The 19,130-nt window shown below is 46.0% G+C and overlaps 1 protein-coding gene across 1 annotated transcript in view; it reads right to left on the reverse strand.

Moving 5' to 3' along the window:
- The window catches only part of LOC110486837 (protein kinase C alpha type), a 225,879-nt gene that overhangs the window by 29,915 nt on the left and 176,834 nt on the right, over positions 1 to 19,130 (reverse strand). The window contains exons 5-7 of the mRNA XM_036939339.1: positions 15,931 to 16,059; positions 619 to 775; positions 392 to 526 (exon numbers count right to left, since the gene is read on the reverse strand). Coding sequence (XP_036795234.1) covers positions 392 to 526; positions 619 to 775; positions 15,931 to 16,059 — 421 coding nt within the window. The remainder of the gene's footprint in view (positions 1 to 391; positions 527 to 618; positions 776 to 15,930; positions 16,060 to 19,130) is intronic.

A 19,130-nucleotide genomic window follows, 5' to 3' on the forward strand; every position in this document is an offset into this window, starting at 1 on the left:
TCTGTCTGTCTGTCCGAATGAATGAATGAATGAATGAATGAATGAATGGAGTTGGCACTGTCCAACAGGCTGTACTTCACTGAGTGTGTTTTTGTATTTGAAAACAGTATGGACCTATTTCATATTATAAAATAGTATCAGCCATTGGATCGGACTGGAAAACTTCCAGCTACCTATATAAGTAAAGGATGAATGAACAAGAACACTAGTTGTGTGTGTGTGTGTGTGTGTGTGTGTGTGTGTGTGTGTGTGTGTGTGTGTGTGTGTGTGTGTGTGTGTGTGTGTGTGTGTGTGTGTGTGTGTGTATATGTGTGTGTATATGTGTGTGTATATGTGTGTGTATATGTGTGTGTGTGCCTGGGCACTTGTCTGTGTGTGAAGGATCACTAACCAGCCGCAGGCGGGGGACTTGATGAGTTCAGACACACCGAACGACATTGAGCCCATGAAGTCGTTCCTGGTGGTACGGTCCCAGTCCCACACCTCTATAGACAGACGACGGTCCTTATCCATTACCTTCAGCTTACTGGGGGGGACACAGAGTGGGAATGTAAACACACAGGCACACATGCCATGAACACACACTGTGCACTCAAAGACACACACCCACACACTCACAAGCTGAAAGACTCATTCCAGGTGGGGTTGAGTGAGGAGCGTATGGTCCTGGTCTTCTGTTTGGTCTCGTTCTTGGGGTCAGGGATGAGCTTGAGCTTCACGTAGGGGTCAGACAGACCGTTAGGGTCCATGGGGATCAGGTTTCTGGCTTCCCCCACTGGAGAGAGAGAGAGAGAGAGAGAGAGAGAGAGAGAGAGTGAGTGAGTGAGTGAGAGAGAGAGAGATAGAGAGAGAGAGAGACAGAAAAGGCAGAAGTTTATGTGAGAGAGCAAGAGAGAGAGAGAGAGAGAGAGAGAGAGAGTGAGAGTGAGAGACAGAAAAGGCAGCAGTTCATGTGAGAGAGAGAGAGAGAGAGAGAGAGAGAGAGAGAGTGAGAGACAGAAAAGGCAGCAGTTCATGTGAGAGAGAGAGAGAGAGAGAGTGAGAGACAGAAAAGGCAGAAGTTCATGTGAGAGAGCAAGAGAGAGAGAGAGAGAGAGTGAGAGAGAGACAGAGAGACAGAAAAGGCAGAAGTTCATGTGAGAGAGAGACAGAGAGAGAGAGAGAGAGAGAGAGAGAAAGAGAGAGTGAGATACAGAAAAGGTAGAAGTTCATGTGAGAGAGAGACAGAGAGAGAGAGAGAGAGAGAGAGAGAGAGAGAGAAAGAGAGAGTGAGAGACAGAAAAGGCAGAAGTTCATGTGAGAGAGCAAGAGAGAGAGAGAGAGAGAGAGAGAGAGAGTGCACCTGCACATTTGAGTGCACATGTACTTTCTCAGCTGTCAGTTTGCGTGACAACCAACTCATAGAGACAGTCAGCGCTGGGTCTTCTAGATATAGACCCAACAGTTCAACTTCACCATGGTGACAAGGTCTACAGTTCAGAACTGAAGGGTCCTCTATGGAAACAGCGTGAGTACACCAGGTAATGTTCTCCTGAAGTGTCCCTATTTGAAGCACACTGTTGAATGAAATAAACAACCACATACAGAGGGAAACAAAAAGTGTGTTAAAATAAGAACCAGCTATTAGAGATATATATAGTCACCATGGCTCTGGGCTAGCCTCGTAAATACCACACAGCCTCTCTGGGTGTCATGGTAACCTTAAACACCGGCGCCGTCACCACGGTAACCTTTCCATCTCTGAGCCTAGCGACTGCTACATTATGCAAAGATAAGCAGAGACGAGCTGATAAAGGACATAGTACACAGCCGTGTGTGGGTGTGTGTGTGTGTGTGTGTGTGTCATTGCTACTTGTGTGTGATCCTGTGCCAGAGACAGAAGCTATGGCTGATACATCCTTCAAAGAGAGAGAGAGAAAGAAAGAGACAGAGACCGAGAGAGAGAAAGCGAGAGAGAGAGAGAGAGAGAGAGAGAGAGACAGAGAGACAGAGAGAGAGAGAGAGAGAGAGAGAGAGAAAGAAAGAAAGAAAGAAAGAAAGAAAGAAAGAGAGAGAGAGAGAGAGAGAGAGAGAGAGAGAGAGAGAGAGAGAGAAAGAAAGAAAGAAAGAAAGAAAGAGAGAGAGAGAGAGAGAGAGAGAGAGAGAGAGAGAGAGAGAGGGAGAAAGGCAACATGCCAGACAAAACAAAAAACTGTCAACCCATCCAGATGATCCGGTACAAAGAGACTACCCAGAGCACAGAGAGAAGAGATATCTTCACAAGATGTGAGGATATGCCTAAGATACGACCTTATGAACACCTCTGAAACACACATCTAAAGCTGTGACACTTAAAAACATCCAATCTTCAACTCATGAGCGATGGAGAGTGAACTAAACAAAGAGAAAAGAAATGGATAAATTGCTGTCTTTGAAAAGCCCAGAGAAGGATTGTGTGGAATATTAGGATTCTACTTAACTCGAGGAAAGAGATAATCACAAGTCATTCTCAGACACACTACTATGCATATTCAAATGTAATCACTCAGACTCAGACTAAGCTGATGTGAGCAGAGCACAGATTTATAGGGTTCCTACATCTAAATATTCAGGAGTTGAGGTTGGCTGAGGATACATCACTGACGTTAGTGTCGGCATGTCAATTAGCAGAGATCATAGTAAAAGTTCTGGATTATTTGATGAAGGGGAGATATAATATATTAGCAGACATAGTTTTTTATGAGCTAAATGCTCTTTAGCTCTACCTGTCACATAACCCTGTAGTAGAGAGAGAGAAAGAGGAGAGAGAGAGAGACAGAGACAGAGACAGAGACAGAGAGAGAGCCAGAGAGTCGAGGCATGGATTCTACAAGGTGTCGAAAGTGTTCCACAGGGATGCTGGCCCATGTTGACTCCAATGCTTCCCACAGTTGTGTTATGTTGGCTGGATGTCCTTTGGGTGGTTGACCATCATTGATACACAAGGGAAACTGTTGAGCGTGAAAACCCCAGCAGTGTTGCAGTTCTTGACAGAAACTCGTGCCCTGGGACCTAATACCATCTTTATTTTAAAAAATGTAACCTTTATTTAAACTTTATTTAACCAGGCAAGTCAGTTAAGAACAAACTCTTATTTACAATGACGGCCCACCGTGGAACAGTGGGTTAACTGCCTTGTCCAGGGGCAGAACAACAGATTTTGACCTTAGCTCAGGGATTCGATCCAGCAATACCCCATTCAAAGGCACTTAAATCTTGTGTCTCGCCCATTTAGAGGGTGAATGGGCAAGACACAAGACATACACAATCCATGTCTCAATTGTCTCAAGGCTTAAAAATCCTTCTTTAACCTGTCTCCTCCCCTTCATCTACACTGATTGAAGTGGATTTAACAAGTGACATCAATAAGGGATCATAGCTTTCACCTGGATTCATGGATCGGTCATGTCATGGAAAGAGCAAGTGTCCTTGAAAGCTATGATCCCTTATTGATGTCACATGATTCACCTGGTCAGTCTATGTCATGGAAAGAGCAGGTGTTCTTAATGGTTTGTACACTCAGTGTATACATCTGGTTCATGGGTAAATGAAGTGACTTGTCTCCTGTTGTGTGTCTATGTGCCCAATAGAGGGAGCCCCAGGTCTCTATTACAGCTCTCTCTAGCTGACAGCCCAAGTCAGAAGTTCACATCTCGCTCAATACAGTCCTGTCCATACACTCCAGGAGTGCTCATTAAACACACACACACACACACACACACACACACACACACACACACACACACACACACACACACACACACACAACAAGAGACTCTGTACCACTGCCATGACATCCGTCACTCAGGACTGCCTCTACCAGTACTCATCATTCAGTCCTTCATCCAGGAATAGAAACACAGGAAAGAACATATCTTCTATTATAGTCCCAGCTTCTTCTTCTTTGAAGTCTCTTTTAGTGCAGATCACAGATATTACTGTATATAAATGACATGATCGGTCATACAGAAAGAGTTATTACACTTCGCTACGTCGCTAACTCTCATTACTGTATCTGTAATATAATCACATTGTAGTTAGAGACGACTGGACATCTAACTAGAGGTGAATAATCACACAAATACAATTGTACAAATACTGTATTAGGGTTGAGATAATTTTTTTCTTCCTTTTTTGGAAGGCTCAGGATCTTCAGTGTTTATACAGATAAGCACCTAATGCCCATAAAAACCTTTGACAGAGCCGGGATACCTACTTCCTAATCTTTATATGACTCATGACTCAGTATTCATAAACCATCTCAGAGCAGGAATGCCCCTCATCTTCTTCATTGTGATCTAAAAGGCACATGTTCCCAGATCAGCACTCGTACTCTGAGAGGCTTTGTGAATATGGGCCCTGGTTTGTGCTCAGTAATGTTTGTTTATATCAACTGGGCATGGTATTTGCCTCACTCAACCCTGTGCCCCTTGCCAGCATAATCCGCTATGACCCTGCCCTGGCAGCACAATTACAAAATATACTATTTCTAAAATTAAACGAGATTTGTAGAAATCTGGACGGAAGGCAGCTCAATCCCCATGAAAAGCCTTTGAAATTCAGATGCCATGTTGCATAACAAAGTGATGTCCGCATGCAGCAGCCGTAGTAGTGTTGTAGCATTACTAGTAGTGTAGTATAAGTAGTAATGCAGCATCAGTAGTAGTGTAGTATAAGTAGTAATGCAGCATCAGTAGTAGTGTAGCATCAGCAGTGTTGTAGCATCAGTAGTAGTGTAGCATCAGTAGTAGTGTAGTATAAGTAGTAATACAGCCGTAGTAGTGTTGTAGCATCAGTAGTAGTGTAGTATAAGTAGTAATGCAGCATCAGTAGTAGTGTAGCATCAGTAGTGTTGTAGCATCAGTAGTAGTGTTGTATCAGTAGTAGTGTAGCATCAGTAGTAGTGTAGTATCAGTAGTGTTGTAGCATCAGTAGTAGTGTAGTATCAGTAGTAGTGAAGTATCAGTAGTAGTGTAGTATAAGTAGTAGTGTAGTATCATTAGTAGTGTAGTATAAGTAGTAGTGTAGTATCAGTAGTAGTGTAGTATCAGTAGTAGTGTAGTATCAGTAGTGTTGTAGCATCAGTAGTAGTGTAGTATAAGTAGTAGTGTAGTATAAGTAGTAGTGTAGTATAAGTAGTAGTGTAGTATCAGTAGTAGTGTAGTATAAGTAGTAGTGTAGTATCAGTAGTAGTGTAGTATCAGTAGTAGTGTAGTATCAGTAGTGTTGTAGCATCAGTAGTAGTGTAGTATAAGTAGTAGTGTAGTATCAGTAGTAATACAGCCACAGTAGTGTTGTAGCATCAGTAGTAGTGTAGTATAAGTAGTAATGCAGCATCAGTATTAGTGTAGCATCAGTAGTAGTGTAGCATCCGTAGTATTGTAGTATAAGTAGTAATGCAGCATCAGTAGTGTTGTAGCATCAGTAGTAGTGTAGTATAAGGAGTAATGCAGCATCAGTAGTAGTGTAGTATCAGTAGTAGTGTAGCATCAGTAGTGTTGTAGCATCAGTAGTAGTGTAGTATAAGTAGTGTTGTAGCATCAGTAATAGTGTAGCATCATTAGTAGTGTAGTATAAGTAGTAATACAGCCGCAGTAGTGTTGTAGCATCAGTAGTAGTGTAGTATAAGTAGTGTTGTAGCATCAGTAGTAGTGTAGTAGAAGTAGTAATGCAGCATCAGTAGTAGTGTAGCATCAGTAGTAGTGTAGTATAAGTAGTAATACAGCCGCAGTAGTGTTGTAGCATCAGTAGTAGTGTAGTATAAGTGGTAATACAGCCGCAGTAGTGTTGTAGCATCAGTAGTAGTGCAGTATAAGTAGTAATACAGCATCAGTAGTAGTGTAGTATAAGTAGTAATGCAGCATCAGTAGTAGTGTAGTATCAGTAGTAGTGTAGTATAAGTAGTAGTGTAGTATAAGTAGTAATGCAGCATCAGTAGTAGTGTAGTATCAGTAGTAGTGTAGCATCAGTAGTGTTGTAGCATCAGTAGTGTTGTAGCATCAGTAGTAGTGTAGTATAAGTAGTAATGCAGCATCAGTAGTAGTGTAGTATCAGTAGTAGTGTAGTATCAGTAGTAGTGTAGTATCATTAGTAGTGTAGTATCAGTATTAGTGTAGTATCAGTAGTAGTGTAGTATCAGTAGTAGTGTAGTATCAGTAGTAGTGTAGCATCAGTAGTAGTGTAGCATCAGTAGTAGTGTAGTATCAGTAGTAGTGTAGCATCAGTAATAGTGTAGTATAAGTAGTAATACAGCCGCAGTAGTGTTGTAGCATCAGTAGTAGTGTAGTATAAGTAGTAATACAGCCGGAGTAGTGTTGTAGCATCAGTAGTAGTGCAGTATAAGTAGTAATACAGCATCAGTAGTAGTGTAGTATAAGTAGTAATGCAGCATCAGTAGTAGTGTAGTATCAGTAGTAGTGTAGTATAAGTAGTAATGCAGCATCAGTAGTAGTGTAGTATCAGTAGTAGTGTAGCATCAGTAGTGTTGTAGCATCAGTAGTGTTGTAGCATCAGTAGTAGTGTAGTATAAGTAGTAATGCAGCATCAGTAGTAGTGTAGTATCATTAGTAGTGTAGTATAAGTAGTAATGCAGCATCAGTAGTAGTGTAGTATAAGTAGTAATGCAGCATCAGTAGTAGTGTAGTATAAGTAGTAATGCAGCATCAGTAGAAGTGTAGTATCAGTAGTAGTGTAGCATCAGTAGTGTTGTAGCATCAGTAGTGTTGTAGCATCAGTAGTAGTGTAGTATAAGTAGTAATGCAGCATCAGTAGTAGTGCAGTATAAGTAGTAATGCAGCATCAGTAGTAGTGTAGCATCAGTAGTGTTGTAGCATCAGTAGTAGTGTAGTATAAGTAGTAATGCAGCATCAGTAGTAGTGTAGTATCATTAGTAGTGTAGTATAAGTAGTAATGCAGCATCAGTAGTAGTGTAGTATCAGTAGTAGTGTAGCATCAGTAGTAGTGTAGTATAAGTAGTAGTGTAGTATAAGTAGTAATGCAGCATCAGTAGTAGTGTAGTATCAGTAGTAGTGTAGTATAAGTAGTAATGCAGCATCAGTAGTAGTGTAGTATCAGTAGTAGTGTAGCATCAGTAGTGTTGTAGCATCAGTAGTGTTGTAGCATCAGTAGTAGTGTAGTATAAGTAGTAATGCAGCATCAGTAGTAGTGTAGTATAAGTAGTAATGCAGCATCAGTAGTAGTGTAGCATCAGTAGTGTTGTAGCATCAGTAGTAGTGTAGTATAAGTAGTAATGCAGCATCAGTAGTAGTGTAGTATCATTAGTAGTGTAGTATAAGTAGTAATGCAGCATCAGTAGTAGTGTAGTATCAGTAGTAGTGTAGCATCAGTAGTAGTGTAGTATCATTAGTAGTGTAGTATAAGTAGTAATGCAGCATCAGTAGTAGTGTAGTATCATTAGTAGTGTAGTATAAGTAGTAATGCAGCATCAGTAGTAGTGTAGTATCAGTAGTAGTGTAGTATCAGTAGTAGTGTAGTATCATTAGTAGTGTAGTATCAGTATTAGTGTAGTATCAGTAGTAGTGTAGTATCAGTAGTAGTGTAGTATCAGTAGTAGTGTAGCATCAGTAGTAGTGTAGCATCAGTAGTAGTGTAGTATCAGTAATAGTGCAGCATCAGTAGTAGTGTAGTATAAGTAGTAATACAGCCGCAGTAGTGTTGTAGCATCAGTAGTAGTGTAGTATAAGTAGTAATACAGCCGGAGTAGTGTTGTAGCATCAGTAGTAGTGCAGTATAAGTAGTAATACAGCATCAGTAGTAGTGTAGTATAAGTAGTAATGCAGCATCAGTAGTAGTGTAGTATCAGTAGTAGTGTAGTATAAGTAGTAGTGTAGTATAAGTAGTAATGCAGCATCAGTAGTAGTGTAGTATCAGTAGTAGTGTAGCATCAGTAGTGTTGTAGCATCAGTAGTGTTGTAGCATCAGTAGTAGTGTAGTATAAGTAGTAATGCAGCATCAGTAGTAGTGTAGTATAAGTAGTAATGCAGCATCAGTAGTAGTGCAGTATAAGTAGTAATGCAGCATCAGTAGTAGTGTAGTATCAGTAGTAGTGTAGCATCAGTAGTGTTGTAGCATCAGTAGTGTTGTAGCATCAGTAGTAGTGTAGTATAAGTAGTAATGCAGCATCAGTAGTAGTGTAGTATCAGTAGTAGTGTAGTATAAGTAGTAGTGTAATATAAGTAGTAATGCAGCATCAGTAGTAGTGTAGTATCAGTAGTAGTGTAGCATCAGTAGTGTTGTAGCATCAGTAGTGTTGTAGCATCAGTAGTAGTGTAGTATAAGTAGTAATGCAGCATCAGTAGTAGTGTAGTATAAGTAGTAATGCAGCATCAGTAGTAGTGTAGTATAAGTAGTAAGGCAGCATCAGTAGTAGTGTAGTATCAGTAGTAGTGTAGCATCAGTAGTGTTGTAGCATCAGTAGTGTTGTAGCATCAGTAGTAGTGTAGTATAAGTAGTAATGCAGCATCAGTAGTAGTGTAGTGTAAGTAGTAATGCAGCATCAGTAGTAGTGTAGCATCAGTAGTGTTGTAGCATCAGTAGTAGTGTAGTATAAGTAGTAATGCAGCATCAGTAGTAGTGTAGTATCATTAGTAGTGTAGTATATGTAGTAATGCAGCATCAGTAGTAGTGTAGTATCAGTAGTAGTGTAGCATCAGTAGTAGTGTAGTATAAGTAGTAGTGTAGTATAAGTAGTAATGCAGCATCAGTAGTAGTGTAGTATCAGTAGTAGTGTAGTATAAGTAGTAATGCAGCATCAGTAGTAGTGTAGTATCAGTAGTAGTGTAGCATCAGTAGTGTTGTAGCATCAGTAGTGTTGTAGCATCAGTAGTAGTGTAGTATCAGTAGTAGTGTAGTATCAGTAGTAGTGTAGTATCATTAGTAGTGTAGTATCAGTATTAGTGTAGTATCAGTAGTAGTGTAGTATCAGTAGTAGTGTAGTATCATTAGTAGTGTAGTATAAGTAGTAATGCAGCATCAGTAGTAGTGTAGTATCAGTAGTAGTGTAGTATCAGTAGTAGTGTAGTATCATTAGTAGTGTAGTATCAGTATTAGTGTAGTATCAGTAGTAGTGTATTATCAGTAGTAGTTTAGTATCAGTAGTAGTGTAGCATCAGTAGTAGTGTAGCATCAGTAGTAGTGTAGCATCAGTAGTAGTGTAGTATCAGTAGTAGTGTAGTATCAGTAGTAGTGTAGCATCAGTAGTAGTGTAGTATCAGTAGTAGTGTAGTATCAGTAGTAGTGTAGTATCAGTAGTAGTGTAGTATCAGTATTAGTGTAGCATCAGTAGTAGTGTAGTATCAGTATTAGTGTAGCATCAGTAGTAGTGTAGTATCAGTATTAGTGTAGCATCAGTAGTAGTGTAGTATCAGTAGTAGTGAAGCATCAGTAGTAGTGTAGTATCAGTAGTAGTGTAGTATCAGTAGTAGTGTAGCATCAGTGCATGTCTGGTAATCTGATGAGTTGGGTTGATTCCCACTGTTCAACAGTAGAGTAGTGAGAGAGAATCACACACACTGTACCCGGGCTCCCGAGTGGCGCAGCGGTCTAAGGCACTGCATTTCAGTGGAAGAAGCATCACTGTAGTCCCTGGTTTGAATCCAGACTGCATCACATCCAGCTGTGATTGGGTGGCGCACAATTGGCCCAGGATCGGCCGGGGTAGGCTGTAATTATAAATAAGAATTTGTTCTTATCTGACTTGCCTAGTTAAATAAATAAAATAGTTTTATGTCTGTTATGCTGCTTCTGCTTTCCATTGATTCCCAGGGCTTTGGAGTCTGTTTTTAAACAGTTTATTTGACCTCATATGATAATAAAGGATGACACGGATGAGCTCTACTCAATCAAAACAGGTGTCTGGAAGTAACAAACTATTCTCATTTTGAACGGTGAGAATGTATGTTTAGAGTCATTCAGCACATTCACTCAATTTACTTCCACTCCATACAAAGCATTATTTACCCCAGAGGAACAATATCTCTGGGCCAAGCAGTGGTTCTCTCACAGCTCTGGGTGAATATAATGTAGACTTTAGCTCTTCTCTCAAACTGAAGCATGTCAGCTCCTACTAAATGTATCTTCTTATCAACACAAACACACTGACATCACTGTGTTTCTCAGCTCAGTGGCTCCACGAACTGTGTGTGTCACTGGCTGGGTCCTTGGATGCCCCTGTGTGTGGTCTGTGTGTGTGTGTGTGTGTGTGTGTGTGTGGTGTGTGTGTGTTTTCTGACAGGGGCTTAGACAGCAGAAATGGATGTGTCTGCATCCATGTGTCTGTGATGATTAAACTCCAGAGCTAACTGGAGATCCCTATTGGCCCTAGGTTATTGTTTTGGTCTTGGAAGGAGAGAGAGGAGCAGGGGAAATAAGGATGAGAGGTGGAGGGGAGGGGAGAAGAGGAGAGTAGGGTGAAGGGGGGTGAGAAGAGCTGGGTACAGGAGGACAGAGATAGAGGGAGGAGGAAATGAGAGAGATGGATAATCAAAAGAGAGTGAGGGACAGTACAAGAGGGATGGAGAGGGAGGGGAAGAGGGAGATGGAAAGAGGGAGAGAGGAAAGAGGGAGAGGGGAAGGAGGGAGAGGGGAAGGACGGAGAGGGGAAGGACGGAGAGGGGAGAGGGGAAGGAGGGTTGAGGGGAAGGAGGGAGAGGGGAAATAGGGAGAGGGAAAGAGGGAGGGGGAAGGAGGGAAAGAGGGAGAGGGGAAGGAGGGAGAGGGGAAGGACGGAGAGGGGAAGGACGGACAGGGGAGAGGGGAAGGAGGGTTGAGGGGAAGGAGGGAGAGGGGAAGGAAGGAGGGAGAGGGGAAAGATGAAGAGGGGAGAGCGGAAAAAAGTAGAAGGGAAAGAGGGAGGGGAAGGAGGGAGAAAGGAAAGAGGTAGAGGGAGAGGTGAAGGAGGGAGAGGGGAAAGAGAGAGAGGGGAAAGAGGGAGAGAGGAAGGAGGAAGAGGGGAAGGAGGGAGATGGGAAAGGGGGAGAGGAGAAAGAGGGATAGGGGAAAGAGGGAGAGGGGAAAGAGGGAGAGGGGAAAGAGGTAGAGGGAGAGGTGAAGGAGGGAGAGGGGAAAGAGAGAGAGGGGAAAGAGGGAGAGAGGAAGGAGGAAGAGGGGAAGGAGGGAGATGGGAAAGAGGGAGAGGAGAAAGAGGGATAGGGGAAAGAGGGAGAGGGGAAAGAGGAGAGGGGAAAGAGGGAGATGAGAAAGAGGGATAGGGGATAGAGGGAGAGGGGAAAGAGGGAGAGGGGAAAGAGGGAGAGGGGAAGGAGGGAGAGGAGAAAGAGGGAGAGGGGAATGCTGGATTATTCAAGGAGAGAGGGGAGCAGGTTTACTTAGGAGGAAGTGGGGAAGGATATATAGATGAGAGGGGGATGAAAAGTGAGGACTGCAGGCAGGGATGTTTAGGAAAATAGGAGTGAGGGATTGTGCATGATAGCGGGGTATTGAAGGAGAGAGCTGTGAGGAGGGAGAGGAAAATACAGTTTTAGAGAAGTAGAGGAAGACGTTATTGCAGGACAGAGGAGAAAAGGAGGGGGAGATGAGAGGAGAGATGAGGACAGGTGAAAGTGAGGAGAGGGCAGTGTTATGGAAAGAGGTAGAGTGAGAGAGAGAGAGAGAGAGAGAGAGAGAGAGAGAGAGAGAGAGAGAAGCAAAGAGAGAAAGGGAAAGAGAGAGAGAAAGAGTGAGAGAGGGAAAAAGAGAGAAAGTGGGAGGGACAAAAAGAGTGTGGAGAGGCGTATTGTATTGGAGAGAGCCTTGGAGATGTGTTTGTGTTTTCTTGGCTGGACAGATTTAATCAACTTCACATGGCGCTGCACCAGAATGGCCTCCACATGTCTGTGGAAGCCACAGGGAACATACACAATCTGATGCCACTGTTCAGTCCTCAGCTTGGCAGACCTTCTGGCTCAAATACATTGCTTCTCTCTTTTTGTTTTCTTTCTCTCTCTCTCTCTGTCATTCTTTCGCTCATTTTTAGTGACATTCTCTCATCCACTCTATCTTCCATTTCTCTCAGTCTCTTTCTGTTTTTTTTTCTCTTAATCTCTCTCTCTGTCTTGTGTTGTCACGCCCTGGCCATAGAGAGCCGGGTATGGTTCTCAATCAGGGACAGCTGTCTATCGTTGTCTCTGATTGGGAATCATACTTATGCAGCCTGTTTTGCCACCTTAGTTGTGGGTAGTTGTCTGTGTTAGTGGCCTGTATAGCCCTAGTCAGCGTCACGTTCGTGTTTGTTGTTTTGTTGGCGACATTCTTCATAAAAGAAAATGTACGCTCATCACGCTGCACCTTGGTCCGGTCATTTCCCTGACGACGTTCGTGACAGAACTACCCACCACAAACGGACCAAGCAGCGTGTTAAGGAGGACTGGACATGGGAGGACATCCTGAACGGGAAAGGATCCTGGACATGGGAGGAGATCCTGGCGGGAAAGGATTGCCTGCTGTGGGAGCAGGTGGAAGCAGCGAGGAAGGCGGAGGCAGCAAGTAAAAGGGCCCAGGATTACACAGGGTCACGGCTGGCACGAAAGACCGGGAGGCCACTCCAAAAAATGTTTTGGGGGTGCACACGAGGAGATTGGCTGAGTCAGGTTGGAGACCTGAGCCAACTCCTTGTGCTTACCGTAGGGAGCGTGGTACTGGTCAGGCACCGTGTCTCCAGTGCGCGTTCACAGCCCGGTGCGCTACATTCCAGCTCCCCGCATCGGCCGGCTAGAGTGGGCATCCAGCCAGGACGTGTGGTGCTGGCTCAGCGCATCTGGCCGCCAGTGCGTCTCTACGGGCCAGGATATCCTGCGTCGGCTCTGCGCACTGTGTCTCCGGTGCGTCTGCACAGCTCAGTGCGTCCTGTGCCAGCGCCCCACATTTGCCGCTCGAAGGTAACCATCTAGGCAGCCATCCAGCCAGGACGGCCCAGTGTACCCGGTGCCTGCTCCAAGAACCAGGCCAGATGGCACGAAGCCTCCAGTGATGATCCATGGCACGAAGCCTCCAGTGATGATCCATGGCACGAAGCCTCCAGTGATGATCCATGGCACGAAGTCTCCAGTGATGATCCATGGCACGAAGCCTCCAGTGATGATCCATGGCACGAAGCCTCCAGTGATGATCCATGGCACGAAGCCGCCAGTGATGATCCATGGCACGAAGCCTCCAGTGATGATTCATGGCACGAAGCCTCCAGTGATGATCCATGGTACGAAGCCTCCAGTGATGATCCATGGCACGAAGCCTCCAGTGATGATCCATGGCACGAAGCCTCCAGTGATGATCCATGGCACGAAGCCTCCAGTGATGATTCATGGCACAAAGCCTCCAGTGATGGTCCATGGCACGAAGCCTCCAGTGATGATTCATGGCACGAAGCCTCCAGTGATGATCCATGGCACGAAGCCTCCAGTGATGATCCATGGCACGAAGCCTCCAGTGATGATCCATGGCACGAAGCCTCCAGTGATGATCCATGGCACGAAGCCTCCAGTGATGATCCATGGCACGAAGCCTCCAGTGATGATTCATGGCATGAAGCCTCCAGTGATGATCCATGGCACGAAGCCTCCAGTGATGATCCATGGCACGAAGCCTCCAGTGATGATCCATGGCACGAAGCCTCCAGTGATGGTCCATGGCACGAAGTCTCCAGTGATGATCCATGGCACAAAGCCTCCAGTGATGATTCATGGCACGAAGCCTCCAGTGATGGTCCATGGCACGAAGCCTCCAGTGATGGTCCATGGCACGAAGCCTCCAGTGATGGTCCATGGCACGAAGCCTCCAGTGATGATTCATGGCACGAAGCCTCCAGTGATGATTCATGGCACGAAGCCTCCAGTGATGGTCCATGGCACGAAGCCTCCAGTGATGGTCCATGGCACGAAGCCTCCAGTGATGGTCCATGGCACGAAGCCTCCAGTGATGATTCATGGCACGAAGCCTCCAGTGATGGTCCATGGCACGAAGCCTCCAGTGATGGTCCATGGCACGAAGCCTCCAGTGATGATTCATGGCACGAAGCCTCCAGTGATGGTCCATGGCACGAAGCCTCCAGTGATGGTCCATGGCACGAAGCCTCCAGTGATGGTCCATGGCACGAAGCCTCCAGTGATGATCCATGGCACGAAGCCTCCAGTGATGATCCATGGCACGAAGCCTCCAGTGATGGTCCATGGTACGAAGCCTCCAGTGATGATCCATGGCACGAAGCCTCCAGTGATGATCCATGGCACGAAGCCTCCAGTGATGGTCCATGGTCCGGAGCCTGCAGCGATTATTCTCTATTTTGGTTAGGCCAGGGTGTGACTAGGGTGGGCATTCTAGTTTCTTTGTTTCTATGTTTTCTGTTTCTATGTTTTGGCCGGGTATGGTTCTCAATCATTGACAGCTGTCTATCGTTGTCTCTGATTGGGAATCATACTTAGGCAGCCTGTTTTGCCACCTTAGTTGTGGGTAGTTGTCTGTGTTAGTGGCCTGTATAGCAATAGTCAGCTTCTCGTTCATTTTTGTTGTTTCTTGTTTTGTGACATTCTTAATAAAATAAAATGTACGCTCACAACGCTGCGGTCATTTCCCAGACGACGTTCGTGACATGTGTGTTTCTATTGTATCTTTCTCTCTCTCTGGAATTGAGTCAGTAACCCTCTCTTCTTTGAGAGAGTCTGGTGGCCTTGTCAACTGTATCGACATCCCTGTCACTGTTAACTCATACTTTGGGATTTTGGCAATGAAACCCTTTATCTAGTTTCCCAGAGTCAGATGAACTTGTGGATAACATTTTTATGTCTCTTTATGAAGGAAGTTAGAGGAAGTTTCTCGGGCCAATGCTAACTAGCGTTAGCACAATGACTGGAAGTCTATGGGTATGTATCCCTTTAAGGTTGTCAATACATCTCACTGATAAAGAGTTACAGGCCATGCAAGCAGGAACACACACACACACCCACCAACAAACATGCACACTTGACATGTGGTAGTAACTAGGTATTTAGGAAAAAGGAAATGACAGAATATATCAAATAAACTGTGAAACACTGAATCTCATCACTGGCCATGTGTCTCACAGTCCCTGATTGTGTTGAAATGGGGAGGGGAGAGGCGAGGAGGGTACTGCCCACCCAGACTGCGACCAGGTATCAGATGGGGCCTCTGCCAACATTCCTCGTTGTCACAGGCCCGAACCGAACCATGTGTTTCCCATGCCAATAAAGCCCCTTTAAATGAAATTGAATTGAGAGAGGGAGAGGGAGATGAGAGGGAGATGAAAGAGAGACAGAAATATAAACAGGGAAGAGGCACACACATTCTGCGGACTAGGGTGGTATTAGGGTGCCACTCAAATGTTGTGTGTAGCATGTGACTGACCATGACATGTAGAATGCAGCTCATCACTCAGACTCCTTGAATAGCATGACACTTGTGCCATGCCACTCAACTGTAGCTAGCATGCACTGTAAGTGTCATATAAATCATATATAGGTAGCATGTAGCATGTAGTCTGCGTCATGTCAGTCAAATGTATCGTAGCTAGCATGTAGCATGAAGTCTGCATCATGTCAGTTAAATGTATCGTAGCTAGCATGTAGCATGTAGTCTGTGTCATGATAGTCAAATGTATCGTAGCTAGCATGTAGCATGTAGTCTGTGACATAACAATCAAATGTATCGTAGCTAGCATGTAGCATGTAGTCTGTGACATAACAGTCAAATGTATCGTAGCTAGCATGTAGCATGTAGTCTGTGTCATGTCAGTCAAATGTATTGTAGCTAGCATGTAGCATGTAGTCTGTGTCATGTCACTCACTACTCACATGTAGCTAACATGTAGTGTAGTCTGTCATGTCACTTACAGATAGCTAGCATGTTTAATTTAGTCATGTCTCTCCCTTGTAGCGTGTGACTCACCTGTGACGTGTAGCCTGTCTCCGCTGACGTCGATCTTGAGGAAGATGCGTCCTCTGCGCTCCGTGTGGTCTGTCCCACACAGGCTTGGCACGTTCATCACACACTGATTGTGTACGTTCATGTCGCAGGCTGGACAAACACACACAAACACATTGAGTTTATATCAGGTTTAGGACCTGGTCATAATATGGTAAAGTTCAGCTAACTGGTCATGGTGAACACACACTCTGCAAGTTATCTGCAGTGCAATACCTAACAACACTGTTTATTTGCCATTTCTACAATAGACCAGCCAGGTATTGGACAGGGCCTCTCTCTCTCTCTCTCTCTCTCTCTCCCCCTCTCTCTCTCTCTCTCTCCCCCTCTCTCTCTCTTTCTCTCTCTTTCTCTCTCTCTCTCTCTCTCTCTCTGTCTCTCTCTCTCTCTCTCTCTCCCTCTTATTCCCTAAGCGTGTTAGAGGACAACACATTGAGTGTTTTTATTAGCGGCTAATGAAGCTAATGAAGACAAACAAGAGAGGGACCAGAGGGAGAGGAGGCTGCAGGCCTCCCTCCTACTTTCCTCACCCCCCTTCCCTATCCCCGATTTCTAAATCTTCATACACCCTCACCATACCTCTCTCCCCACATCTATCCAGCCCCACCATCATTCCTATCGTTCACCCTCGTCCCTACTCTACACTCATCTATCTCCGCCCACTCTACCTCAACCTATTCATCCCCAATTCTTCTCTTTCTCTCCCTCACCCATTACTGTCCTTCTCCTTTTTCCCTCGCCACTATTTATCCCTTTCCTTCCTCTTTCCACCTCCACCTCCCCCTCTACCTCCTCATCTCTTTTTATAGGTGGGAGGACAGGAGAGCCCCAGTGGCAGCCAGATCGGGAGGCTGGGATGTAATAACTAATTTGTTGGCATCAGGCCTCAGGCCTCCCCACATCAATTTATATCAATCTGTTATAATTCTGCCACCAGAGACACTAGAGATGGATGGATGGAGAGGGAGGGAAGGAGGAAGGAAAGGTGATAGATGGGAAAGCTAGAGAGGTAGGAAGGGAGAGTGATAGATGTGGACAGGGAGAGATGGAGAGAGAATGACGAGTGTGGGGAGGGAACAGGAGTGGGTTGAGAGAGTATGGGAAAGATAGATAAGAGAGAGAAGAAAGAAAGAAAGAAGAGTTGAAGAGGGAGGTGGGACATTTGGAGAGATAGGGAGCGATATGGAGAGAGTAGAAAATGTGTGGGGAGGGGAGTGGGTTGAGAGGTAGTGAGGGGATGGGAGTGGGTTGAGAGAGTATGGGAAAGATAGATAAGAGAGAGAAGAAAGAAAGAAAGAAGAGTTGAAGAGGGAGGTGGGACATTTGGAGAGATAGGGAGCGATATGGAGAGAGTAGAAAATGTGTGGGGAGGGGAGCGGGTTGAGAGGTAGTGAGGGGGTGAGGGGGTGGGAGTGGGTTGAGAGGTAGTGAGGGGATGAGAGTGGGAGTGGGTTGAGAGGTAGTGAGGGGATGGGAGTGGGTTGAGAGGTAGTGAGGGGATGGGAGTGGGTTGAGAGGTAGTGAGGGGATGGGAGTGGGAGTGGGTTGAGAGGTAGTGAGGGGGTGAGGGGGTGGAAGTGGGTTGAGAGGTAGTGTGGGGATGGGAGTGGGTTGAGAGGTATGGAGGGGATGGGAGTGGGAGTGGGTTGAGAGGTAGTGAGGGGATGGGAGTGGGTTGAGAGGTAGTGAGGGGATGGGAGTGGGTTGAGAGGTAGTGAGGGGATGGGAGTGGGTTGAGAGGTATGGAGGGGATGGGAGTGGGTTGAGAGGTAGTGAGGGGATGGGAGTGGGTTGAGAGGTAGTGAGGGGATGGGAGTGGGAGTGGGTTGAGAGGTAGTGAGGGGATGGGAGTGGGTTGAGAGGTAGGGAGGGGATAGGAGTGGGTTGAGAGGTAGTGAGGGGATGGGAGTGGGAGTGGGTTGAGAGGTAGTGAGGGGATGGGAGTGGGTTGAGAGGTAGTGAGGGGATGGGAGTGGGAGTGGGTTGAGAGGTAGTGAGGGGATGGGAGTGGGTTGAGAGGTAGGGAGGGGATGGGAGTGGGTTGAGAGGTAGTGAGGGGATGGGAGTGGGTTGAGAGGTAGTGAGGGGATGGGAGTGGGAGTGGGTTGAGAGGTAGTGAGGGGATGGGAGTGGGTTGAGAGGTAGGGAGGGGATAGGAGTGGGTTGAGAGGTAGTGAGGGGATGGGAGTGGGTTGAGAGGTAGGGAGGGGATGGGAGTGGGTTGAGAGGTAGTGAGGGGATGGGAGTGGGTTGAGAGGTAGTAAGGGCATGGGAGTGGGTTGAGAGGTAGGGAGGGGATGGGAGTGGGTTGAGAGATAGTGAGGGGATGGGAGTGGGTTGAGAGGTAGTGAGGGGGTGGGAGTGGGTTTAGAGGTTGGGAGGGGATGCGAGTGGGTTGAGAGGTAGTGAGGGGATGGGAGTGGGTTGAGAGGTAGTGAGGGGAGTGGGTTGAGAGGTAGTGAGGGGATGGGAGTGGGTTGAGAGGTAGGGAGGGGATGGGAGTGAGAGTGGGTTGACAGGTAGGGAGGGGATGGGAGTGGGTTGAGAGGTAGTGAAGGGATGGGAGTGGGTTGAGAGGTAGTGAGGGGATGGGAGTGGGTTGAGAGATATGGAGGGGATGGGAGTGGGTTGAGAGGTAGTGAGGGGAGGGGAGTGGGTTGAGAGGTAGTGAGGGGATGGGAGTGGGTTGAGAGGTAGTGAGGGGATGGGAGTGGGTTGAGAGGTAGTGAGGGGATGGGAGTGGGTTGAGAGGTAGTGAGGGGATGGGAGTGGGTTGAGAGGGAGTGAGGGGATGGGAGTGGGTTGAGAGGTAGTGAGGGGATGGGAGTGGGATGAGAGGTAGGGAGGGGATGGGAGTGGGTTGAGAAGTAGGGAGGGGATGGGAGTGGGTTGAGAGGTAGTGAGGGGATGGGAGTGGGTTGAGAGGTAGTGAGGGGATGGGAGTGGGTTGAGAGGTAGTGAGGGGATGGGAGTGGGTTGAGAGGTAGTTAGGGGATGGGAGTGGGTTGAGAGGTAGTGAGGGGATGGGAGTGGGAGTGGGTTGAGAGGTAGTGAGGGGATGGGAGTGGGTTGAGAGGTAGTGAGGGGATGGGAGTGGGTTGAGAGGTAGTGAGGGGATGGGAGTGGGAGTGGGTTGAGAGGTAGTGAGGGGATGGGAGTGGGTT

Source organism: Oncorhynchus mykiss, chromosome 12, assembly GCF_013265735.2.
Source record: "Oncorhynchus mykiss isolate Arlee chromosome 12, USDA_OmykA_1.1, whole genome shotgun sequence".
NCBI lineage: Eukaryota > Metazoa > Chordata > Actinopteri > Salmoniformes > Salmonidae > Oncorhynchus > Oncorhynchus mykiss.